At 48.7% G+C, this 25,684-nt stretch overlaps 1 protein-coding gene across 2 annotated transcripts; it reads left to right on the top strand.

Annotated features, from left to right (window-relative positions):
- The first annotated feature begins 1,417 nt into the window (after positions 1 to 1,417).
- LOC119851449 (ubiquitin carboxyl-terminal hydrolase CYLD-like) lies at positions 1,418 to 25,684 on the top strand. Of its 2 annotated transcripts, none has more exons than XM_038391302.2 (15): positions 1,418 to 1,563; positions 5,332 to 5,826; positions 6,353 to 6,634; positions 6,862 to 6,937; positions 8,227 to 8,435; positions 9,579 to 9,732; positions 11,059 to 11,194; positions 14,452 to 14,562; positions 16,565 to 16,656; positions 17,891 to 17,957; positions 19,186 to 19,318; positions 19,664 to 19,772; positions 20,007 to 20,125; positions 20,749 to 20,968; positions 21,541 to 25,684. In XM_038391302.2, the coding sequence occupies exons 2-15, from the start codon at positions 5,350 to 5,352 to the stop codon at positions 21,723 to 21,725; spliced, it is 2,370 nt and encodes a 789-aa protein (XP_038247230.1). In that variant the 5' UTR covers positions 1,418 to 1,563; positions 5,332 to 5,349; the 3' UTR covers positions 21,726 to 25,684. The 2 variants fall into 2 exon arrangements, with proteins under 2 accessions (XP_038247230.1, XP_043363166.1); XM_043507231.1 differs by having other exon boundaries at positions 1,418 to 1,564; positions 5,329 to 5,826.

Here is a 25,684-nt window from a genome sequence, read left to right as displayed (position 1 = left end):
CCACAAGCTCTCAATTCTGGATTCAAAGCAGGACATCGGCCAAGTGCAGCCCATCATTTCCCTCATCTGTAAGGAAAAGGGGCAGCTCCAGGTTCAAATCCCATCCCAGCAGACAGGTTGCTCAGACCGAGAGAAAGATGCCCTGGCTCTGTTCCTGGCCCCTGTGGGGATTCAGTTAACATGCTGCTTACTCTCCTCTTCTATGTTATTAATGAAACTACACCAGTCCCACTAGACATAACCCCTGACCCTGAAGAGAAGTGGAAGACAGGAAAGAGAAAAGGACTATATTGAAGACAGACACTGAGAAAGATTCACTCCTCAGACCCCATGCCATCCTCTCACCACTAGGAATTTACATCATTTTCCATGGGTGACCCGTGTTCTCCCCACTCATCTAAAAACCATGGGGATGGTCAGCTCCTCACCCAGCCCCTGGCTCCCTGGCCTGGGTTTGAGTGTGCTTTGGCTGCTCATATGTCCCTGCAGACCAGGAATGACTCTGTTTGCAGGTTTCAGAGTGGTAGCCGTGTTAGTCCGTATCAGCAAAAAGAACGAGGAGTGCCACAAGACCTGCAGGACCTCTCGCTGTGTCCATGCTGAGGTTTGCACATTTTGTTCCATAAACCTCAGCAGACTGGCCACCCAAAGGAGCCCCTGCATGGCTGAGCCAGTGGCATGGGCAGTGGGCTGACTGAATGCACACACACATGGGGCCAGCCCTGAGCAGCAAGCGGGCTGGGGACAGAGCGAGGGAGGGTGATGGAGAACAGAGAGAGGCTGAGTGAGAGAAGAAGAAGGGGGGGGGGGAACGACTAGTGCCAGAGCAGGGAAAGAGCAAGGTAAAGGGAAAAGAAACGACAACATGAGAGCGGGAAGCGGGATTCCTTGTCCCTCCCCCGAGCCCAGCCGCCCTAGCTGTCCTGTGCCCTCCTTCCTGACCCCCACCAAAGCTAACCCCTCCCTCCACCAGGACAAGTGTCTCAGCTGGGGATCCCCAGGGCAAGGAAGCACCATGCACAACCCTTCGCAGCCAGACACCCAGCAGGCCCGGGCTGCAGATGCACCCACCAGCCAGGTGCAGCAACCCCACCCGCAGGGTGCCTCAGATGCAGGCAGTGCCTTGCTGCTGGGGGAGGGCCAGAGTGTGGGCCCTCAGGCTGCAAGGCCCTGGAGCATGAGTCAGCAGAGGAGGGGTGCTCACACCCAGCCCCCCCCCCCAGGAAGACTGGTGGGGACTCCCCCCCAGGAGCAGCAGTGGCGGGGCTACGACACACAGCAAGCCTCCCAGCAGCGGGGCGGGGGCAGCTGCTCGGTCCCAGGTCCTCCCTCCCGCCTCTCATAGGACAACCGCCTTCGCAACGTCCCGCCCCCTCATCCCCATTGGGCCGCCCTGGGGGCTTCTGCGCCCGGCCCGATAGGGGGCGCGGTGCGGGGAGAGAGCGGCCGCCGCTCTGTCCCGCCCCTCCCCGGACTCGATGGTGCCCCCCAGACACGGAAGCGCCGTGGCAGCGGGAGGCCCCGGCTCGCTCCGCGAAGGGCCCCGGCGCCCGGGCGCGGGAGGTGAGAGGCGGCGGCGGCGGCCGGCTCCGGGCGGGCGGGCCCCAGGGTCCCCGTCTCCAGAGGGAAGCCCCGCGCCTTGAACTCCTCCCCGCCCCCCTCCTCTGGGACACCCCCGCCTGGGCCCCGCCCCCCTCCGCCTGGGCCCCGCCCCCCGGGCCCCCCTCCTCTGGGACACCCCCGCCTGGGCCCCGCCCCCCGGAACCCCCCTCCTCTGGGACACCCCCGCCTGGGCCCCGCCCCCCTCCGCCTGGGCCCCGCCCCCCGGGCCCCCCTCCTCTGGGACACCCCCGCCTGGGCCCCGCCCCCCTCCGCCTGGGCCCCGCCCCCCGGGCCCCCCTCCTCTGGGACACCCCCGCCTGGGCCCCGCCCCCCGGGCCCCCCTCCTCTGGGACACCCCCGCCTGGGCCCCGCCCCCCGGGCCCCCCTCCTCTGGGACACCCCCGCCTGGGCCCCGCCCCCCGGAACCCCCCTCCTCTGGGACACCCCCGCCTGGGGCCCCTTCCCCCTCCCCATGGGCCCCGACCCCTGGGCCCCCCTCCTCTGGGACACCCCCGCCTGGGCCCCTCCCCCCTCCCCATGGGCCCGGGCCCCCCTCCTCTGGGACACCCCCGCCTGGGCCCCGCCCCCCGGGCCCCCCTCCTCTGGGACACCCCCGCCTGGGCCCCGCCCCCCGGGCCCCCCTCCTCTGGGACACCCCCGCCTGGGCCCCGCCCCCCGGGCCCCCCTCCTCTGGGACACCCCCGCCTGGGCCCCGCCCCCCGGGCCCCCCTCCTCTGGGACACCCCCGCCTGGGCCCCGCCCCCCGGACCCCCCCTCCTCTGGGACACCCCCGCCTGGGGCCCCTTCCCCCTCCCCATGGGCCCCGACCCCTGGGCCCCCCTCCTCTGGGACACCCCCGCCTGGGCCCCTCCCCCCTCCCCATGGGCCCGGGCCCCCCTCCTCTGGGACACCCCCGCCTGGGCCCCGACCCCCTCCGCCTGGGCCCGGGCCCCCCTCCTCTGGGACACCCCCGCCTGGGCCCCGCCCCCCGGGCCCCCCTCCTCTGGGACACCCCCGCCTGGGCCCCGACCCCCTCCGCCTGGGCCCGGGCCCCCCTCCTCTGGGACACCCCCGCCTGGGCCCCGCCCCCCGGACCCCCCTCCTCTGGGACACCCCCGCCTGGGGCCCCTTCCCCCTCCCCATGGGCCCCGACCCCTGGGCCCCCCTCCTCTGGGACACCCCCGCCTGGGCCCCTCCCCCCTCCCCATGGGCCTGGGCCCCCCTCCTCTGGGACACCCCCGCCTGGGCCCCGACCCCTGGGCCCCCCTCCTCTGGGACACCCCTGCCTGGGCCCCTCCCCCCCTCCCTGCCCCCACCTGGGCCCATCCCCCTTCCCATGGGCCCCCCTCCCTGCCCCCGCCTGGGGCCCCTCCCCCCGGGTCTCCCTCCTCTGGGACACCCCTGCCTGGGGCCCCTCCCCCCTTCCCATGGGCCCTGGGCCCTCCTCCTCTGGGACACCCCTGCCTGGGGCCCCTTCCCATGGTCCCCCTCCCCACCCCCGCCTGGGGCCTGTTCCCCCGGCCCCCCCTCCTCTGGGACACCCCTGCCTGGGCCCCCCTCCTCTGGGACACCCCCCCTGGGCCCCTCCCCCTTCCCATTGGCCCTCCTCCCTGCCCCCGCCTGGGGCCCCTCCCCCCGGGTCCCCCTCCTCTGGGACACCCCCCCTGGGCCCCTCCCCCTTCCCATGGGCCCCTGGGACTCTCCCCCCAGGTCAAATTCCCCCTCCCCCCATTTGTGACTCCAACAGAGACAGTCTCAGCCTGTGGTGCACCCCTTTCCCTGTAGGGACACCCCCAGAACATGCCCCAGCGAGAATCTCCCAACGGCCACTGGATCCCATTCCCAATGCACTAGGGCCACCCCTTCTCCTGACCCCCCAGCAGCTCTGGATGCTGCAGAAGTGAAAGGTCAGGTAGCTGAAGCCCAGCCGACAGGGTTTGGTTTTAAGGAAGCCCCTGAATTTACCAAACCTAATCAACAAGGAGTTGGAAAATCCTGTATTTAAATGGAAACCTTGAGCTGTCTGTGTCAGGATCCAAATCCTCCAAACAGAGCTGGGAACTGGAGAGTGATACAGACTAGGAGCAAACATGAAATCATCCCGTGCAGTTTGACCGTCCAAAGTATACGGCGTGCCCACAGCAAACAGCCGACAATGGTGCCAAGTAGGGTCTTGACCCTGCAAGGGGTTCTGCTCTGGGCCCACCTTGAGCCCTATTGAAGTCACTGTGAGCTGCACCAGTGCAGAGGTCCTGCATTAGTCTTAACGGTCATTTCAGTATTAAGAATCTGGTATGTTACTAACCCAGGCAGTTAAATGCTGTTTCTAAATGCGTGTAGGGTTTTCACCCTACAATGACCGCACTATTTAAGGAGCCAAACTTAAAAATCGCACCTCTGCCTGAATGTGTCTTTACCGGTATAACTGCAAGTAACACATAAGCTTACTATAACTGAAAGAGATTAGAAGGAATAAATGTTTTATTTTCAGTTTTATTTTGTGCATTCATCAGTCAGACTTACTGTTTTTCCTTGGAGAGAGAACTTAAAAAAAAAAGTGTTGTAAAACTAGCATGTTAGGCAGGGGGAGTTGGCAAGTGCAGCACCAGAAACTACTTTTAATTCACTTTTTAAACCTGGCTGGATTTCATGTTGGGGTTTCTTTAGCCAGGGTATAAAACTTGGTGAGATTTTGTTGTTAGTTTGAAATGGAAGAAAGTACCTTGTATGTGACACGTGTTTTTTCTTGTTCATGTAACAAGGTGATTGGTCTCCAGATCTTTAAAATGCAGAGTCCCTGACTAAGACGACATGCATCACAGACTCGGGACACCTCATACACCCACAAAGCATCGCTGTGACTATAATGATACTAGGCTGCTTTGGAAGTGTACTTATGTAGAATCTTTGGATGCATGGCTCTGTGTTACCACCTAGAGTGAGCATAGTTCTCACAGTCTTGGATGAGACCTTTGGTGATCAGCCCTGGTTACCTGCACAGTGTCCATCTACTTCCTATATTTAATGGCAAGGTTAACCACACTGGCACGCTTGTGCAGGAGCTGGCAGGACAACTGTCTCACCTGGCGTGGATTGTTCATTGGGTATAATACCTGATCAGGTGTCCTGGCTTCCATGAGCACCAGAGGAGCATTGTCTAACAGCCAGATGTTTTGGGTATTGACCAGGGCTGTTGCACAGAATCCCTCAGCCCTTCTTCCCTTGTTACTTGTGGCACTGTGGGTTTTCAGCCAGGGCATTAATGTCTAGATTTGCCACACTATGATGATGCTTTTTAACCCTTTTGAAAATGAACCCGATACCAGGTCACCTTCCAGGTTCTGTGTAGCTCTGCCCCTTTCTGCTTATCTACCTTTCCGTAGCCTCCCCTTCCCCCTCCTGACTCCTCCAACATTTTCACTCTAGTCTGCCTATGTCACTCTCAAACAATCACCTTCTTCCGCAAACCCTCCCAAGCGAGTTTTCACTTCCCTGAACTCATCTGCAAGACTCCTACCTTTGCTAGGTTGCCTGTATGGATCTTGTATAGAAAATTCAGGTAGTTGTTCCCTTTTCTTGATGCCTGTCTCCCCATAGTCTGTGATCTCCTCACAGGCACGGTCTCTGCTTGTGTGTTTGAAAAGCAGCTAGCACATAAGGGTGCTACCATAAAACATAATAATAATCATGTGCCCTGTGCTGTCCTGTTGTGATTCTCTAACTTCTCAGGACGGAGTGGAAGTGAAGATGACTACAGCAGTTTTACCAGGCAGCCCTCTGCCTTCACAAGGGGACGGAAACGTTTATTACATCTTGACAGACGATTTTCCATATGGCAGCAAGTTCTTTCACGCTGGGAGCATGTGCTTCCTCAAAGAGAGGAATTATTTGCACAGTATCGCCTGTGGCCCGACTACAACTCGCTACTTGAGGGTCACCATGCTGGATGACAATTCCATAACCACTATCGATCCAGAAATTCTTCAGCCTGTGAAGGAGGAGGAAGCTGTTTTCCTTCTGGCCATCAACATCCTCAATGAGCGCTTGAACTGTTTCCTGGACAGGTGTAGCCTTGAAGCAGCGGTGAAGGCTACAGTGGGTCAACAGGTGGTGGTGGATCTCAACCATCAACAGTTCACTGGCACCATCCGCTACATTGGGAAGATCAGCAAGAGCCCTTTGTCCTCTCCGCTCTGTCCATCCTACTTTGGGGTGGAGTTACAGGTATGGTGATTCAGGGGGAAGGGGGGCTCTTTCTCCCCCACCCCCCCCAGTTAATTTTATATAGGCCCAGTGTCTCAGCCCAACGGAAGGGGTTCTGGCCAAGGGGAGTGGACTGGCATTGCCTCCCTGTTGCATCTTGTAATCAAACCCAGCGTTCAGGAAAACAAATCTTGTTGCCCTCGAAGTGCTAGTTCTAATTATATTGCACTAAACGTTTAGCCTCGAATCCTAATAGCAAGGCACTGATTTCCACTGGTAACAGCAGTGTGCCTGGGTTCTGTTCCTGGCTCCGTTCCAGACTCCCTGTGTGATTTGGGCTTCCCTGTCTCTCTGTGACTCAGCTTCCTCATTGTAAAATGGGGATGGGTCTGTATTCTGATCCAGTATAACAGCTCTGTTGTTTGTGTTGGGTTGGGAGAGTACCTCATTTCTGACATGAGGACATGTCACCATGCCTAGGGTCAGGTGGCTTCTCTCTGACTTGTCCCTGCCCAGAATGTAATGTGCCTTTCTGCTGGTTCTTCAGGGTGATGGTGAAGGCAGAGGCCACAGTGATGGCACCTATAATGTCTCTGAGTATTTCAAGTGTAAGCAGAACCATGGGCTCTTTCTGCCGCTTAACAAAATCCGGTTTATCCCGGCGCTGGGCGGCGACCCAGTGAGAGAGGAGCCCAAACCGGATGTGGACAAGGTTGTTCCTGTAAAAGCAGGAGACACAATTGGCTTCTACCTGGATGATGTCTTCAGACAAGGCATAGCTATGGACGTGTACAAGGAGGGAACCCAGTGGCTTGTGAAAGTTTGCCCGGTAAGAGGAGCTTGCCTTCATTTCTCATTGTTATACTTGCAGCTTGCCTTCTGGTAGGAGCCTTATCAAGTTCTTGCACATGTGGTGCTGTTGTAGGGTTTTGTGGAGGGAAGTCTTTGTCTAGGGCAAACAAAACCATTGTTTCCTGTGGGAGACTTTCCTCATCTCACCCCACCACTTACCAGCTACATGATCTGTATAACCCTCTCTTGCATTGTCACTTACAGGAAGAAGAAGGACCAACAGATGTTTTCAGAGACATCCCTATGGACTCTGTTGTGAAGGAAGGGCTGCTCTCCCCAGGTAAAGCAGCATACAAATACAGCCACCCTACCCACGTAGAACCCAGCGGATCGGGATTTGCTGTTGGGTTGGGTTTTTTCTTTGTCTTTCACTTCATTCTCTGCAATGTGACTGACAAGCCTAACACACCACAGAAGAGTTTTACGTTTTTAAAAGGATGATTTGAGGGCTGGAGAAAATGCCCAACAATGAGAGGTTTAAAGAGCTTAGTATATTAAGTTTATTGAAAAGAAGACAGAGAGGCGACCTGATTACAGTGTATAAATACCTTCCTGGGGAGAAAATACAGGGTACTAAAGGGCTCTTTGTCTATTGGAGAAAGACAGAACAAGAACCAATGTCTGGAAGTTAACGCCAGACAAATTCAAATTAGAAATAAAACACGGATTATTAACAGTGAGGGGATTAACCATTAGAACAAACTACCAAAAGGAAGCAGTGAATTCTCCAGAGCAGTATAAAAGGGCCTTAGCTTGACTGAGAATCAGTCCCAAGTTTCCTGACTCTCATAAAAATGGCCATACTGGGTCAGACCAGTGATCCATCTAGCCCAGTACCCTGTCTGAAATGGTGGCCAGTACCAGAGTTTAAGGGGGAGTATACAGAACAGGGCAATTTTGGAGAGAGCCACCCCTGTCTTCCCCTCCTGGCTTCTGGAAGTCAGAGGTGTAGGGTAGCCCCAAGCACTATCTTGGCTAATAGCCATTGATGGACCTATCCTCCATTAACTCATCTAATTCTTTTTTTGAACCCAGTTTTAATGTTGACCATCACAGTATCCTGTGGCTATGAGTTCACAGGTTAATTGTATGTTGTCTGAAAAAGTACTTCCTCTTGTTTGTATTAAACCTGCTTCCTATTAATTTCCTCAGGTGACCCCTGGTTTTGTGATGTTGGGAAGGATAAATAACACTCCTCTAGTCATTTTCTCCTCACCAGTCATGATTTTATAGACCTGTGTCCTCTTCCACCTTAGGCATCTCTTTTCTAAGCTGAACAGCCCTGATCTTTGTAGTCTCTACTCATATGAAAGCTGTTCCATACCTTTGATCATTTTTGTTGCACTTCTCTGAACCTCTTCAAGTTCCTCTCTACCCTTTCAGTTCTTCTTAGCTTCATACTCATAGATCCGCATCTGAGAAGCACAGAAACCCTAGGCTGTATTGTTGTTAGGAAAACAACGCTGCGAAATATTCGGCAACCACTTATTCGAATGAACAAAGGTTGACACCCACACACATACCCCTAGCTCTTGCCCATGTTTTATTATGTATATTGTGATTTTTCAGTATTTGAGCCAGACATGGCCCTGGGATCTCAGAGACAAATGAAGCGAGAGAGAAGCGAGAGTGGAGAGGAATTGGAAAGTAGAAAACAATCCCTGGATGTGAACTCCATGGTACAGATAACCTTAGACAAGGGGAATCCAGTCTCTGGAATCATCCGCTGGTTGGGGTACATGCCCAAAATTGAGCACAAAATGGCAGGAGTTGAATTGGTAAGTAGCAAAATTATGTTTCTGTTCTCTAAGGGCACTAAGGTCCTTTTGGGATGTCTTTTGGGGGTCATGAGCGTGTCTGTTTCCCAGCATGCCCTAGGTTAGGGTGCAAACATTTCACACTGCTTAATTAAAGAGTCAGGGCAGATTAAGCTGGCCTCTCTTGCTGGGATCATGGATGGGATAATATAGATACTGGGACGCAGACTTTCCTTAGTGGAGGGAGAGGGGTATATTGGTGAGAGCATGGACCTGGGAGCCAGGACTCCTGAGTTCTATTCCTAGCCCTGCTATTGGCTCACTGTATGAGCTTGGTCAAGTCTCCTCTCTATCTTTTTCCTCGTCTGTAAAATGGGATCATTCTCACCTGCCTGCAGAGGTGTTGAGTCTTCATTAGTTATTTGCAAAGTGCTTTGAGATCCTTGGACAACAGCTGCTGCTGGGATTTGGTTTCATGAAATTCATTCTGTGCTGACAAAAGGGATGCACTGGTCTAAAATGACAGGTTTCAGAGTAGCGGCCATGTTAGTCTGTATCCACAAAAAGAACAGGAGGACTTGGGGCACCTTAGAGACTAACACATTTATTTGAGCATAAGTTTTCGTGGGCTACCGCCCACTTCATTGGATGCACTGGTCTAAAATGTAACTAAACCAAATGGAAAAAATGGGTCAAAATAAGTACAAAATTGTATGTAGTTGTCAGATCATGAAATCCCGTCCTAACATCAGCCCTAGCACAGCCATCAGATATGTGCAACTCTGTGTGATTTGTTTAATAGTGCGTTTGGTCACATGTAGCATTTCAGTTGATCATGCCCCCTAGTGGTGAAATTGTTGCTGTTACTCTTTTTCCATAGCTGTGCTCACAAGTGCTGTGCTTAGTCTAACTTAGCGGCTTTCAGCCTTTTTTCATTTGCAGACCCCTAAAAAATTTCAAATAGAGGCGCAGATCCCTTTGGAAATCCTGGACATAGTCTATGGACCCCCAGGGGTCATTACCAGTATTCTATTGGTAAAGACAACCTTTTGCAGACCCCTTAGATGTAGTCCACGGCCCACAGGTTGGAAACCACTGATCTAACTCATTCCTAGAAAGCCTGGCTTGGAACTGCTTGTGGATGGATTTCTGTCCTTTTCACAGGATGAAGAGAAGGGGGTCACAGATGGTGAATGGCTAGGCACACGCTACTTCCACTGCCCCCCAAAGCGGGGCCTCTTTGTGAAGCTTCAGTCATGCCAGCCCGACATGCGCTTCCAGTGTGTGAGCAGCAGCCTCCTGGACCCCAGCACTTCCAGTGAGTTCCCTTAGAAGCTGATGACTCCAGCTAGGACAGGAGGGTCATATGTGGGTCGTCTTTGCTAGTCTCTGTGTTGAGAACCAGCATTTTGTATAAAATTATAATTCTGAGAGTCCAAGGTGCCCCCCTCCATTCCCAAAGAATAGCCCTGATGTATATCCTAGCACAAGTAAATCTACTGCACTTTATATTCCCCTACCCATCCCCATTAGAACTGACTCTAGGACTAATTTTGTTCTATCCTTCTCTTTCTCACCCTTCTTCCTTTCGCTTTCCGTTTCCTCGTTTTCCAGCTATTAGTGGTACAGCCAGGGGACTGGGAGTTGGGACTCCTCGGTTCTGTTCTGACATTTGCCACTGACTTGCTGTGACCTTGGGCAAGTCACTTAAATTCTCTGTTGCCTAACTTTTCCTTTCTGTAAAATGGGGCTGATACTTGCCAACTACACAGGGATGTTGTCAGGCTAAAGCTGCTTTAATATCCCCTTGCCACTTGTGTCATCTGCTGGATCTGCCCTTCAGGAAGTTATTTGTGCTGTAATGAAATAGTTATGGGCCACCTGGAATGGTAGGATGACCACATTGGCTTGGAGAGGAGGGTGCCGATCTTTGGGACAGAGCTGTGGACCCCACAGAATAACTGCCCCTGCAGGGACGTACAGATCATGCATCTGCATATTTGCTGCTTTCCTGAGCTCGAGCAGCATTCCTTCCCTCCCCCAGTATGATTAGACCAGCTCATCCATACCAAAGCCACCGCTGGCAGGAATGCGGTGAATGGGCATTAATTTACCAGCTTCGGCTTCCAATAGCAGCCCTGAGAATCCCTCTAGCTGGTTGTTGTACACTTCCAGTGCAGAAGATTTTCTAGGAATGCTTTACACAGAGATCCCATTATCTCAAGCTTACGTTCAGCTCGGTGTCAGGAAACTAGCTCTCTCCACTATGGGCCCTTTCAGCGTCAGGCGCTCACTGACATGATGCTGAGGATAGTAGTGGCGATATGGATGGCTGGGAATATGTGGTGGCTAAAAAGTCTAGCAGATGAACAACTGATCAGCAAATTGCCCAGAGGTTTCCTCTCATGCTGAGGTTATGGGTCTGTGCTCTTGCAGCAGATTATAGTGAGTAAGTGTGCCAAACAATCACGTCCCCTCCCAAAGAGGTTACGGTCTAAATGCATGGGGATTACAGTACAAAACAAACAGAGTGGGTTGTGACCTTTATAGGTGGACTAGCCCTACAGGAAAGAACCAGGAGGGCAAAGCTGTCCCAAGTGCAAGGGGATGCTAAAAGTAGCAGTTTCTGTTATTTCTGTTGCAGGTCAGATGGATAGTCCTCAGGTTCTGGCTAATTTTCCTCCTCTCAGGAATGGCACAGCCGTGCTTGTTTTACAAGGGCGCATGAGAGGGATTCAAGGCCATTGCAACTCCTGCTACATGGATGCTGCTCTTTTCAGGTAGGAGGCACTACTCTCCTTTAACCTCATGCAGAATGGCCTCTCTTGACCATCTCCCTCTGTTAAGTGAGGACCGTAATCCAAGGATGATGGTCCTTACTGAGCATCAAACCAGACAGCTCACCAGGAGCACAGGGATTACACGTAATTTGCACAAAGTAGAGTAGAATGCAATTGCTCTTTAATATAGAGATGCAGCCTAGAGATGACAGGTCCCAACTCCCAATAACCTGAAGGAGAAAATTCTTGGATGCTAAGCACACACCATTTGTGTGTAATGAAAAATCATAGGTTGCCACATTAGATTATATTACTGGTCCTCTCAAGTCTGGTATGTTATCTCAGATAAAGGCCAGAAACTGATACTTCAGAGAAACTTACAGTAATGCACTTACCTGATGGTACAGTGCTGTATGTGGGGGGAAAAAAATCCCTTGGTGATCCCAAAAGCAGTCAGTTTTAGCCTTGAAGAATAAGATTTGATTCTCACCCTGCTTAGCTACAAGTGTTCCTAAATTAGTCAAACCACAGGATTTCACTCATCCACAATTGATGGACAACTTTCTCATTTCACACTGCCCACTTTTACGCGCTCTTTCCATCCCTTACATCTAAAAATTAATAGTAGCTTAGGTACAAAGTGATCATGACTTGATCACGTTTATAATGTCCAAGCGGAATAAAGTTCAGACCAGTAAAATATATATGTTCGGTGCTTTAAAAGAACAAATTTCACAAAGCTGAAAACAGTTATCAGTCACATCAGCCAGAAGGAAAAAAATAATCAGAAAGATGTGAATGATAATTGAGAGTTGTTTAAGAAGATTTTACTAGGTACTGAAAAAGCCACAATTGAGGAAAAAGGCAATGTAAAGGGACACAAGGAGAAATGTATGGCCAGCAGAGTTAAGGAGTTTAAGTATGTTAAGAACTAAAAGAATCCTAACAATTATATTGGTCCGTTACTAGCTGAAAATGGTAGAATTATCAATACTAATGCAAAAAAAGGCAGATGTGTTCAATAAATATTTTGCTTTGTATTGAGGACACAGTCATATGATGGTGATGACACTCTTTCCATTCCACTAGTATCGTGGGAAGATGTTAAACAGCAGCTACTGAAGTTGGAGTTTTTAAAATAAGCAGGTCCAGAGAACTTGGATCCAAGAGTTTTAAAAGAGCTGGCTGGGGAGCTTGCTCGACTGTTAATGTTGATTTTCAATAAGTTTTGGAACACTGGGCAAGTTCCAGAAGACTAAAAGAAAGCTAATGTGCCAGTGTTTTAAAGGGGTAATGGGATGACCCAGGTAATTATAGGCCTCTCAGTCAGACATTGATCCCAGGCAAGATAATGGAGCAGCTGATACAGGACTCAATTAACAAAGAATTAAAGGAGGGTAGCATAATTAATGTCAATCAATATGCATTTATAGAAAATAGATGCTGTCAAACTAACTTGGTATCTTTTTTTGATGAGATTACAAGTTGGGTTGATAAAGGTAATAGCATTGATGTAACACACTTCTCTAAAGCATTTGAATTGGTATTGCAAGGCATTTTTATTAAAAAAAAAAAAAAAAAAAAAAAAAAAAAACCTTGAACAATATCAAATTAACATGGCACGCATTCAATGGATTAAAATCCCGCTAACTGATAGGTCTCAAAATGTGTTTGTAAAAGGAGAATCATCATTGTGTAGGTGTATTTCTAGTGGGATCCTGTAGGGATTGGTTCTTGGCCTTACGCTAATTTAACTTTTTTATCAATGACCTGGAAGGAAATATAAAATCACCACTGATAAAGTTTGCCGATGACACAAAAATTGGGGGAGTGGTAAATAATGAAGAGGAACAGTCACTGATATCGAGAGAACTACATTGTTTGGTAAACTTGGGCACAAGCAAACAATATGCATTTTAATATGGCTAAATGTCAAGCTGTACATCTGAAAACAAAGACTGTAGGCCATACTTACAGGATGGAGGACTCTGGGAAGCAGTGACTCTGAAAAAGATTCAGGGGTCATGGCAAATAATCAGCCGAATATGCGCTCCCAGTGCAACGCTGTGGCCAAACAGGCCTGAGATCCTTGGATGCATAAATAGGAGAATCTCGAGTAGGAGCAGAAAGGTTATTTTTACCTCTGAATTTAGCACTGGTGTGACCACTGCTGGAATACTATGTCCAGTTCTGGTATCCACAGCTCAAGAAAGATGTGGATAAATTGGAGACGGTTTAGAGAGAAGAGTCATGAGAATGATTAAAGGATTAGAAAATATGCCTTATAGTGTTAAATTGATGGAGCTCAATTAGCTTAACAAAGAGAATGACGAGGGGTGACTTGATCAGTCTATAAGTACATACATGAGGAACAAATACTTGGTAATAAGCTCCTCAGTCTAGCAGAGCAAGGTCTAACATGAAACCAATGGCTGGAAGTTGAAACTAGACACATTAGAGGTGTAAATTTTAAACAGTAAGGGTAATTAACCACTCCATTGGAATAGTATTCCAAAGGTCATAGTGGATTCTCCACCATTGGCAATTTTTAAATCAAGATTGTTTTTGTTTTGTTTTTTGAAGATCTGCTGTAGGAATTATTTTGGGGAAGTTCTATGACCTGTATTATGATAGGCTTGGAAGGACTAGATATTTATCGGTTAATGTTGGTATAAATGTCCATTTCACCGCACACCCCAACAAAAAAAATATTTCCATTGATGATCATTGAAATTTACTGATAGGCAAAGTAAGACAAATGCGCTTGAGAACTTATTAGAGTTTGATTTAAGGATACCTACTGTGTGTGTTTTGCCATGTGATGTTGATGATTTGTGTTTTAATGATTATAACTTTTTAGCTTTAACTTCTACTGTCACTAAATAATTGTCTGACCGCCCCCCATTATTTCCCCCAACTGAAAATTCAAGTTGATAAAAATATAAATATCAGTGTTTGTTTTTATTTTTTGGTTTTTATTTCTTTATAATTTTGACAAAATTCTGCTGAGCCTTGCTATAGAGGAGGTCAGATGAGATGATCTCACTGGACCCTTTGAGTCTTGGCATCTGTGACACTATACATCTCTTTCTCCCTTAAATCTGTCCATCTCTATCCTGTGTTTCATTTCATAGAATCATAGAATATCAGGGTTGGAAGGGACCTCAGGAGGTCATCTAGTCCAACCCCCTGTTTTAAAACAAAAACCACTGCATTATTACCTGATCCCACTATTACCAACCACTTTGCCTTCCCAGCCTCTTCTCCTGCACTTCTGTGCTAGACTCCATGCTCTTCAAGCCCTCCCTCCCACCCGAGGGGCACGTCCAGAAGATCCTCCGGGATGAGATTGTGAATCCCCTCCGACGGTGAGTACTGTACGTAGGACCACTGGAAGCATCAAGTCTCTTTTGTAATCTCCATGCTGCTACCACCTCCTTCCAGCCAGAATTGGGTCCATCGCGTTCAGATTAGGGCTGTCGATTAATCGGAATTAACTCGTGTGATTAACTCAAAAAAAAATCACAATTACAAAAATTAATCGCAACTAAAGAAATTAATCGTAATTTTAATCACACTGTTAAACAATAGAATATCAATTGAAAATTTATTAAAAACCTTTGGATGTTTTTCTACATTTTCAAATATATTGATTTCAATTATAATGCAGAATACAAAGTCTTTAGCTTTCAGAGTAGCAGCCATGTTAGTCTGTATTCGCAAAAAGAAAAGGAGTACTTGTGGCACCTTAGAGACTAACAAATTTATTAGAGCATAAGCTTTCGTGAGCTACAGCTCACTTCATCGGATGCTCAAAGTCTTTAGCACATCTGATGCATAAATATCTTGCGCCACCGGCTACAACAATGCCATGCGAACACCTGGTCTCACTTTCAGGTGACATTGTAAACAAGCGGGCAGCATTATCTCCCGCAACTGTAAACAAACTTGTTTGTCTGAGTGATTGGCTGAACAAGAAGTAGGACTGAGTGGACTTGTAGGCTCTAAAGTTTTACATTGTTTTGTTTTTTGAGTTCAGTTATGTAACAAAACAAAAAAAAATCTACATTTGTAAGTTGCACTTTCATGATAGAGTTTGTACTACAGTATTTGTATGAGGTGAATTGAAAATACTATTTCTTTTGTTTCTTACAAAATATTTAATCAAAAATAAATATTAAGTGAGCACTGTACACTTTGTATTCTGTGTTGTAATTGAAATTAATATATTTGAAAATGTAGAAAACATTCAAAAATATTTAAATAAATGGTATTCTATTATTGTTTAACAGCGTGATTAATTGTGATTAATTTTTTTTAATCGCTTGACAGCCGTAGTTCAGATGCTATTCAGACAAGGAGTATCCTAGAGATTCATATCTCTTGGCCAACTCTAAAGCTCTTCTGCTCTTCCTTCCCACTCATATTAACCCAGCGAATGCTGAGATTGTGGATTTCCTTTGCTAAATGCTGGTGTGTCGTGTACTGAAGCATCATGACTCCATATGTACAGAATGGAGCCAGCTGTGTAGATAGTAATGTCACATTTCAGAGGAATGGCTGAATGGACCATTACAACTGGTTCCTTCGCCTGCTGGCTTCAAGGCCTCCGGAGGTGGATCTAAGTCTCACTCTAGAATTCAGTCCTGGGAATGCTGCAAAGTCCCTGGCAGGAGAAGGCTGCCTGTGGCCCTCTGGAGGGGTCAATAGAGAACTTAGGAGTGGTGTTGACAAGCCACATCCTACCCTCCTTGGCCAGAAGGGAGGTTGTCATGACTCATGGTTGAAAGTGAGAGGGTTTAAGAAGGGATCCCTGGGGTTCAGAGGTCTCAGTCGAGGTGTTGTGGGAGAGGGGAAGAAATTTATAATTAAAGGCTGGGCCAAGGGACAAGCCCTGCACTGTCACATGAAGGACTTTTATTTAATCTGTGGCCCTGATTTCTTGCTCCTAGGGATGGGAGTGATGCTGATAAGGGAGCAAAGTCTCCAGGGAGCAAGTAATCCATGTTGCTTAAACAGCTGGCTCATAGAAATACTGAAAGGCTCCAAAGGGTTACCCGTGCACTGCCAGGCTGGTAAGGCTGGTGACTGACACAGGACCTCATGGTGGGTACTGAATATCCGCTGGCCTTCATCAAGGATATTTGGTCCACCCCTTCCCTCCTCCAGCGCTTATGGGACAGCAGTGTAGTTTGTTCAGCGGTGCTCGTGGTCGGGCTTCTGGCACTAACTTCTTGCCTTTCGGGAGGGTGCATCTTGACTTGGATTTTGGCAGGTGGGCTCCAAGCTTCATCTGCTGTATTTTCTGCCCCTGAGATGTAAGTTTGCCAATGCACAAAGAGCTCATCCCCAGCTTCCCCTCGTTCCCAGGAATGGCTTTGTTGCCGCTAATAGCGTGATGCATCTAAGGCAGCAGTTGACGGAGAAGGGCCAGTGCTCGAGCTTTGCCACGTCTGAGAAAGGTAATGTGCTCTCTGCAGATGTCTTATATCAGAGCGGTCTGTCTTATCTTCCCCTTTTCCCAGTCAGGCAACCCTGCAAGCTAGTTTCCTGTCTGCCCCCAGAACACTTGTTTTTAAATAAACGTTCTGCTACCTGGAGAATTCCTCAGACGTGTCAGCTTAGGTTTGGCCATGCAGGAGAGTTCCCCAAGTATGATGGAAAGATTGGAATTGCTAGGTCCCTTCCTGCTGGCCTGTTGCTCAGAAGAAACCACCACCAAAGCAGAATTTGCCCAAGGGGGGTTTCTGTATGACCCATTGGTTTGTATTTGCAGTCTGGCGTTAAACTCTGTAGGCCTGACTAGGGGTGTTAACCACTTTATCTTTGCCAGATTCCATGTCTCATCATTACATTTTGCTCACCTAAATTCCTCTGCAGATTTAGTCGGATACAGATTCTTCGTCGTCTTTTGTTGTTCTTAGTTATGTATTTTTGAACAGTTACCACATTCCCATCCAGAGGTAGACAGCCTTATGTCTCTCGCTTGCCTCAGAGATAATATTTGTAAAGTGTTTAAGATATGCAGAAGAAAGGGGCTGCAGAATGCCAAAGGATTATTGAAATTATTGATGCTACCATCATGGATGTATAAATATTAAAATGTAGAAGTTATATTAAATCTTCCGCTCTCATGTCCTGTCATTTACTGAACAGTATTTTTAGTTTCATCTGTTTGATATTTTGTTGTATCTTGGCCAGAGACAGCCCAGACTTTTGCTCTTCTTCCAGTTTCCAGCATTGTCCCTGGTTTCAGTGTCTGTTAATGCATTTGGTGCTGGCTGTAAACATCCATAGAGATCTTTCTTCTCCCCTGGCTGTTTGAGTGCAGATGAATGGAGTAAATGTACCTGCAATGCATGAATGTGACTTTTCCCTCAATATAACTAAGAAATCATTCAGCCGTGAAGGTGTTAAGAGAAATGTCCTTTTACTAGGCTTCTGGGCTCTCCTTCTCCCCTATCTCTCTATAGAAGGTTCTTTCAGTGTTTACGCTGACCATAGAACTTTCGAACTATGAAACTAACCAAGTGTTTTCAGCTCCTAATCAGACCAGCGCCATACCTGGAGTGAGAGAGAAGCAGCTCATTGTTAGGAACAGCAGCCCATATTTAACAGTGCTTTTCCCTTTCTGGAGGAGGCGTGACAGGAAAGTATGTTGCCTTGGCCTGATCTATGATTTCTCTCAACTTTCAGACCCCGAGGAGTTTCTCAATCTCATCATGCATCACATCCTGGGAATAGAGCCACTACTGAAACTGCAGTAAGTTGTCATCTCTCTGTGATCTTACTGATGCAGTGGACTGTGCTGCCCACATTTGAGAACGGGGAGGGAAGGAGGTGACTTGGTTCGTTAGATAAGGCCTGACTGGAGAGGATCGGTGAATTTCCCTTGTTCATGTAGGAGATGGAAAAGTGTGTCACTACTTTGTGCCCATCTATTCTCCGCTGTGATCCTGAATCCCTACCTGTCCATCACACTGTGGTCATATTCCAGGAAGGCTGTACCTGGAAGATGATGATTATAAATAATTCCCAGATGTGCCACCTTCAGGGAGTGATGAAATGCACAGAATAATCCCTGGATAGGCTCAATGGTGGCATGAGAAACACAGGCCTTGTCTGCCTAGTCTTCAGTAGGTTGGCTGGGGACTAGTATCACAGATACTCTGAAGAGTCTGGTGTTTCCAGACTGCCAAGTTCACTGAGAGCCTAGAGCTCCCAAACAGGAAATTCACTAAGTTTAGTCTCAGAAGCCCTGTTTTGTGGGGACTCTACAAAGAGGAGATTTGCTTAGTGTGAGGACTCCCAAAAATACCTGCGTTGTTCAGGAGTTTAGACCTGGGTGCCAGCTTTCTGGGTTCCCCGTGGAGGAATGTGCAGTGGCTTGTATCATGGAGCTACTCCATGAAAAGCAGTGGATACAAAGAAGCCTGTCTCACTTCACTCCAACCCTCCTGCTAGGGGCTGCTTATTAGGAATCCTTTCTATACTGTTCCAGCATTGCTGCTTCAGGGGAACACAAGGATCCTGGAGGATCTTTCACTATAAGTTGCCTTGGGAATGCAGCAAGCTTTGCTTTGCAGTTTTCCAGGCTGCTGCATCACAAAACGGGCACCTTATAACTCAGATATAGGAATCTTCTGGTCACAATGTAAAGCATCTGACTTGCAAGAAAATCAGTGTCTCTTCCTTTTTAAATTAAAGGGGAAAAAAGTGTGTCTGGCCCACCCATCGCAGAGGAGCAGAATGCAAGTGAGAATGATACTTCGTCAGTATCTGTCACCCATGGCATTTGTTGGGTGTTTCCAGATGACAAATGCTTAGTTTTTTGAAAGCTAGATCTGGGAGCCCCTTGGTGCCAGGGTTGGAGGCTGTCCTAGAACCCAAAGGCTGTGTCCTGTTAGAGCTCTGCTGTCCAGGGCACCAAGGGTACATAGACAGTGCGGAGCGGCAGCCCCAGTGCCCTGACTCTGGAACATTGCTCCTAGGTCTGGAGGCCAGAAGGAGCAGGAGTGTTACTGTTACCAGATATTCATAGACAAGCAAGAGGAGCTGGTCGTGCCCAATGTGCAGCAGTTAGTGGAACATTCCTTCCTGTCTTCCAATCTCAAGCTAGTGGAGGTGAGTACAGCTACCCCTTTCCTCCTCCGTCTTTCACATCTTCCTTCGTTCCCTGCCCCATGCGCACAACTGCTTGTTAAAACATTTTACGGCCCATCTCCACAGCAAGGCTGGTTAGCAGATTTATGCTTAGGATCAGAATGCAGCAGAGCCCCCCAGCACACCACCAGAACCGGAGGGGTGCAATGGAGGGTATGAAAGGGGGTATGGACACTTCATGGATAGTGGGCTGTGGAGAATGTGTCATCCAGCTGCCGGGCTGGGGAGCAGGTCCTAGAGGGGATTGTGTGGGCAGGGCAAGGCATCGTATCCCTGTGTTTGATGCCTTGCTTTTTTTTCGTCCAGATCCCCTCCTGTTTCATTATCCAAATGCCACGGTTCGGGAAGGAATATAAAATGTTCAGCAAAATCATTCCCTCCCTGGAGCTGGACATCACTGACCTGCTGCTCGACAGTAAGTTCCTGGATACTAGAGATTCGGGGGCTGTCTTGCATGTGGGCACTAAGCACAGGCTCGTTTGGATCCAGGTGGTGAGGCTGGCCTAGCTAGAGTGTAAGCGGTACAGTAAGGACAGGACTGTGATGTGATTCTTCTGCACAGAGCAGGACTTGCATGGCAGGCGCAGAGGCCAGAGCATACTGACTTCCTGTCACACAAACACTGCTGACATTTATGTTCCCACTGCAGGTCCCCGGGAGTGCTTTGTGTGTGGGGACATAGCCACCCAGGAGTGTTCCGAGTGCTTCAAAGACGAGATGTTTGCAGTTACCGGGATGAAGCAGTACTGCAAGTCCTGCTGCAGACAGGTATCCAGGTTCCCCTTCCATGTGTTTACTGATTCCCCAGGAGGCAGATCAGACTGAAATCTATGGCTTCCCTTGCATTCCCTGCAACCAGTCAGGTGGGAGGCTCCTTCCTAAACAGACAAGCAGTGCTGACTGGATCAGCTGCGCAGGGTGGTAGTTGCTGCTAGATCATGAACTTGCCCATACATGGCCCCTCATCTATATGGACCCCATGTGCTTTACCACGCTGGGGCCCTGATTCTGGACAGGCTCTGAGGGAAGAGCCTTTCCACTTCCTGCAGCACCCTTGCTTGTCCTTAGAGGTCCCCATCCGAGCGCTGCCCAGGATTATTAGCTGGGTCTGTCAGGATATGCTCAGATGGAGAACACGGCCTGCTGCGATGTGTGTCAGTGGGGCAGAAGAGTGGTAAGAATCAAGACTATGGCAGGCACCATGCTGCAGTCTCCTGGTACATGGGAAAGACCCAGCTGAGAAACTGAGTGGAAAGCAGGTGACCTCAGAACGAATTGGTGATCGAATGCCAGCCTGTCCCCAGACACTTCCTCTTTCTCTTTAGGGTAGGTGTATATAAAGTTGTGGTAGCCCTGCTGACTCGCCAGTGCCCCCTGTTGTCTGTCCCCAGGCTCATTCTCATTACCGGCGCAAAGCACACAGGCCAACAAAACTGCATATCCCTGAGGAGTTTCAGGGCAGGAGCCACATAGACAGCCCCCGAATCCCACGGGAGAGGATGGAGCTCTTTGCAGTGCTCTGCATAGAGACCAGTCACTATGTCTCCTTTGTGAAGTACGGGCCAGAGAAAGAGAACTGGCTGTTCTTCGACAGCATGGCTGACAGGCATGGTAAGCAGGGGCTCCGCTCGGAGGGGAGGCTGGCCGGCCCTTTGCACCTGGATGACCCTGTTCAGGAATTGCAGTCCCAGCGCACAATGGTCATGAGTAATTTTTCCACAGACCTATAATGTAAAACAGGAGGCCTGTGTCCAAACTCCATTGGGTCCATCTGCTGGGAAGTATGGAAAGGTGTCATTTCTTCAGTAATGAGTAAAACTACTCCCTACGCAGCATTGCAAATGAACATACCTTTTTACAGGGAGTTTAGCGCTGGTGAATGGTGCTGCCTTGACAGCTCAGGAGGCTGACGCCCTCTGTATAACTGTAGAACAGGTAGTGGCCGGGCAGGCTACCCCCACCACTGGTCACCATTGCGTTTCAAACCTAGAAAAAAAGTCCCTCTAGCTGAGGTGTGCAAAGACAGTTCGGTCATGGCCTAGTCAGTCCTTGGCCTCTCTGCTGACACTGCCAACTGGGGGCCCAGTTAATGCCACTTGCTCTAGTTTTCCTTTGTGCTGTAGATACCTGTCCCCTGGAACTGAGACTTGGACTCACCCCCTTCCCCCCCCCCCCCCATTCAGGTGATGAGAATGGCTTCAACATTCCCATTGTAACGCTGTGCCCTGAAGTTGCCAAATACTTGCAATTGCCAGTGGCAGCACTGGCTATGGAGCAGCCCCGGGACATGGAAGGCGTGGCCAAACGCCTCTTCTGTGACGCCTACATGTACATGTACCAGAGCAAGAAGATGGCACTTTACAAATGACACCAGCCTGGGCTGGGAGAGACCCAGGTACTCTAGTGCGGAGCCGTGAGACACTGGAAATGGAGGCTTGGTTCAAACCAGACAGTAGCTGCCTGCAGCTGCTAATTGAGAAAACCCAGCTAGAGTCCAGGTCAAGTGACCTTTCAGTTTTGCCTCTGCTAACCTCTTCCGAAGTCGAGCGTTAGACTGTTGATAAGAGCAGCATTCAGTGGTGGAAAGCCTGTGGCCAGCGTTAGCGGAGTTACAGTTTGGACCTTCTGCAAATCCACACTCTCAACCACTGTTTACACTTTCACATATCCTGAGTGAGAGAACTTCACCTTTATCCCATTCCCCTGCCCACACCTCAGATTTCTATCATCCTTCCTTCTCCAGACCCTCTCTACAGCTCTGGGCCCACCAGAACTCTTCCAGCCTTCCCTTCTCCCAGTTACCTCTTCCCCAAAGCTCAGGAATCAAGAAGCCCAAGTCAAGGCATGAGTTGTGACTCTCAGATTTTCAACAGAGCACAAGAGAGCTGCACTAGGCCTCTGGGTGACATCTCAGCTCATGGGCTTCCTGAATGTAAATGCAAAAGTGTCTCCTAGACGGTCAGGAGTCAAACATCTCAGGAAGGGAATTGTGCTCAGATCTGCACTAAATTCTGGGGTATGTGACTATGATGCTGAGGTTTCAGTAACGGGCTGTTCTGAATATCCCCATTCCCTGGTCGCAGACCTGCACTTCCTTATTTATAACTCCCTTGTGTTCCTTTACTCCCACTGTTCAGCAGTAATGTTTCTGACACTCTGCTTAACAGCAGTAGCACTTTTTGTTGGAAGTCCCCTCTTTTTAGACATGGTTCAAGACTGGAAGCTTTGTGTCGCTCTTTCAAGCGGCACTTTGAACAAAAATATAATTTTAAGAACAAAAGTGGGGCAGATACAGTCAAAACCAGCATAGGAATGTCCTCCCTCAAAGGCTGTGTGATTGCTCGGAGCATGTGGCTTTCTTGCTGGAGCTCATCATTTTAAAACTCACTGCTCTGGTTTCCAGAGGTCCATGTGGAAGAGCAATAACCAAACAAACCTCCCAGAAAAAATGCTTTTTAAAAATTAACATGTTCAGGTTTTCTGCCCATAACAGGACTAAAGGTAAGAATCTTTATGGGGGAAGTTATTGGCTTTTAACTTTTTTAAAACAGCAAAGTTAACCTTTGCGAATTTGGTACTTAGCCTGCAGCAAAGTTTCTGTTCACCTTATGCTGGTAGGAGGCCCCTAGGAGAGCCTGTGCTATGGACCAGATTGCCCAAACTTCACCCAACCAAAGTCCACATGGACAACTTGTCAAGAAGCTGAGGGGTGCCCCGAATGGGTGTAGAACAGGTAGCTGATTGCAGCTGCCCTCTTATACATGTGGCATGGCAGCTGCAACTCACAGCATGTAACACTACCTTGATCAGAGTAACCTGTCTGTGGGGTCAAGCTGGGCACAGATGGGGGAAGTCATGGTTCATTGCAAATGGGTTGCATTTGGCCCATCTCTGGCCACCCTGTTTTTAACCAGAGCAGTGCTAAACATGAGTGTTAGATGATAACAGCTTGTTGAGTTAATATGCCATTTTGAACACATTGTTCTGTTTCCATGTGGAGGGCCCCTTTCAGCTGTTGGGAAAATTATCCACATAATGAGCTTGGATTTTCCAAAAGGCCTTGAGAACGAGAGCAAATGCTGTTACCTTAGCTGGCTTTCCAAACAAGCACAGAAACCAGAGAGTGACTGATGCAAGCCAGAAAATTCAGAGTGAGGCTGATGCCCCTTCTCAACTCAAAAATGTCATCCTTGATTTTGAAGTTTTCATCCTTAGGGGCTGATCCTGACTGGTGCTGAGCACCTATAATTCCCATTGCCATGGGGTTTGTGGGTGCTCTGCCCCTCTCAGCATTGCTTGCTATTTAAATCCATGTTAGATCCTGTGTTTGCACCATGCCTGGGAGCGAAGCTTTTGCGGTTTCTAAGGTAACAGTAATAGTGTTGGTTAGTGTTGTATGGCACATGGGCTCCAGGAGTACAGGAGGTTTGAAAGCCTCCAGCAGATCCCAGCCCCAAATACCTTCTCCCATATAGCTGGTTTCTGTTAACATATCAGGTATGTGTTCTCCAGGTGCCCTGTGCTTCTCTTGTCTCTTAGCTGGTCTTGTATGAACTTCAAGTTCCTCCACTCACTCCCAGCTCCACCATGGCTAATTCGGTGCTTCTGTCTGAGGAAGTCAGGAGAGCTTTAGGCCACAGGGCTCCCTCAGCAATGGGATTCCTTTAGCCAACCCACCTCCTCGCTTTTATCCTTCTTGCTCACTGCAGTTATGTCTCGGGCAGGAAGATCAAACTTCCTCAAAGTGGGGGTTGCTGGGTTCTCCCGCTCTCTAATGTAAACTTGCTGTGACTAATGCCCTGTTAACTATAGGGCAGTAGAAACCTCTTTGTCTGCTCTCTTTCAAAGCCATGAGGAACTGTTCAGGCCCAATTTCCATATGACATTTCTTAACAGCTCTGGCCTCTTTTCTCAGGTATATCATGGGCTGGGGTTCTGTGTCTCAAGGAGCCATCCTGTGGTTTCTTAGGGTGCGAGTTAGCTCTTGTTACGAATTAAACCAGAGGCCATGCTATTATCAGAGTAGCGAATTACACCACATAGGTCACGTACAAATTGGGTCTAGGCTGAGGCACATAAACGAGTCACAACTCATCAATCTTTGCAAAGTTTCTGTTTATTACGCTCGAGCGTGGTGCCCCCCTGCTAGTCAGAAGGGGACCCTATGCATTGTCTACACACCATATATATATGAGTAGGTGATACATGCAGCCCTCGTGCCCGAACCCCTCCGCGAATCAGTAGGTCCCGTTATCCTCGTACACAGAGTCCTGCAGCCAATGGGTAAAACCTATTATTGTGCTATGCAAGCCTAACCTTCTCCTGCGATAACATGTTTACACAAAATTTTGCTAGCTCCAGGCCTTTTTCATAACAGTTTCTTATCTTGTCGAACGAGTCAAGGCCAGGACAGACTACTACAGAGCCATAGAAATCAGAGGTCTGTTAGATCTCTTGTAAAAGATTTAACAGGCCTATGGTTTCTAACAGTCCCTCCTTTTCTTTTGTACATCAGTTAACTATATTAGGGCAGAAGAAACCCGATGACAACACTCTTCTGGGATTTTACAGTGTAAATAGTGACTATGGGATGATTTTTACTTCGGATATTTGTGTGATTTGTTTCCCTTTATATTGCTAAGCACAAGACACCTTTTTTTAATTGTCAGAAGTGCCTTCTTGACCTGATATAGATTCTGCACAGGGGACAGAACAAGCCATGCTTTCTAAAAGAGCTGATCCAGGGCACAAGCTCTGTAGAGTTTCCACTGTTTTCTCTCCCTCTCCCTCCCCTGCCCCCATGCATATTGCAAAAATACCAAAGCAGCTTTCAGCACTTTTGAAATCAATTTCTCTGTTCAGGACAAGAGTTGGTGGGATGCACAAATCCAGTTGGATTTCCCTCCATTCATTGTGCATTAGGAACGTCCATCAGTAAGTCAATGCAGAATCCTAAAAACTAAAGGTGGAAAGGTTTTAGTTGCAGAACAAGTGGAAGCCATTCACTTTCACCTATGGATGCTGCATGATTTGTGACATGTCAACTAGCTTGTAATGCTGAGAAAGTCCAGACTCCAGATAGCAGATTGACTTCACGTGGAATAACCCAGTCACTGCTCTGATGCCTGATAAATCAGACAGGAATAATGTGCATTAGCCTCCCTCAGTGCTCCCGTTCTAGTATATTGCTTGGTTGATGTTTTCTGTACTGTTTAAACCTCTGCATATTTTACAGATTTGTTTCTGTTCTTTGATGATTGATGTGTAAGTCTCCTCTTCTTTCTGTGGTTACTGTAACTTTGCCTTAAACTGATTTGGGGAGAAGAA

The sequence above is a fragment of the Dermochelys coriacea genome, chromosome 2 (assembly GCF_009764565.3).
Source record: "Dermochelys coriacea isolate rDerCor1 chromosome 2, rDerCor1.pri.v4, whole genome shotgun sequence".
Lineage (NCBI taxonomy): Eukaryota > Metazoa > Chordata > Testudines > Dermochelyidae > Dermochelys > Dermochelys coriacea.
Note: the sequence above shows the minus strand (reverse complement) of the source record. Positions and strands in the feature narration are given on the sequence as shown.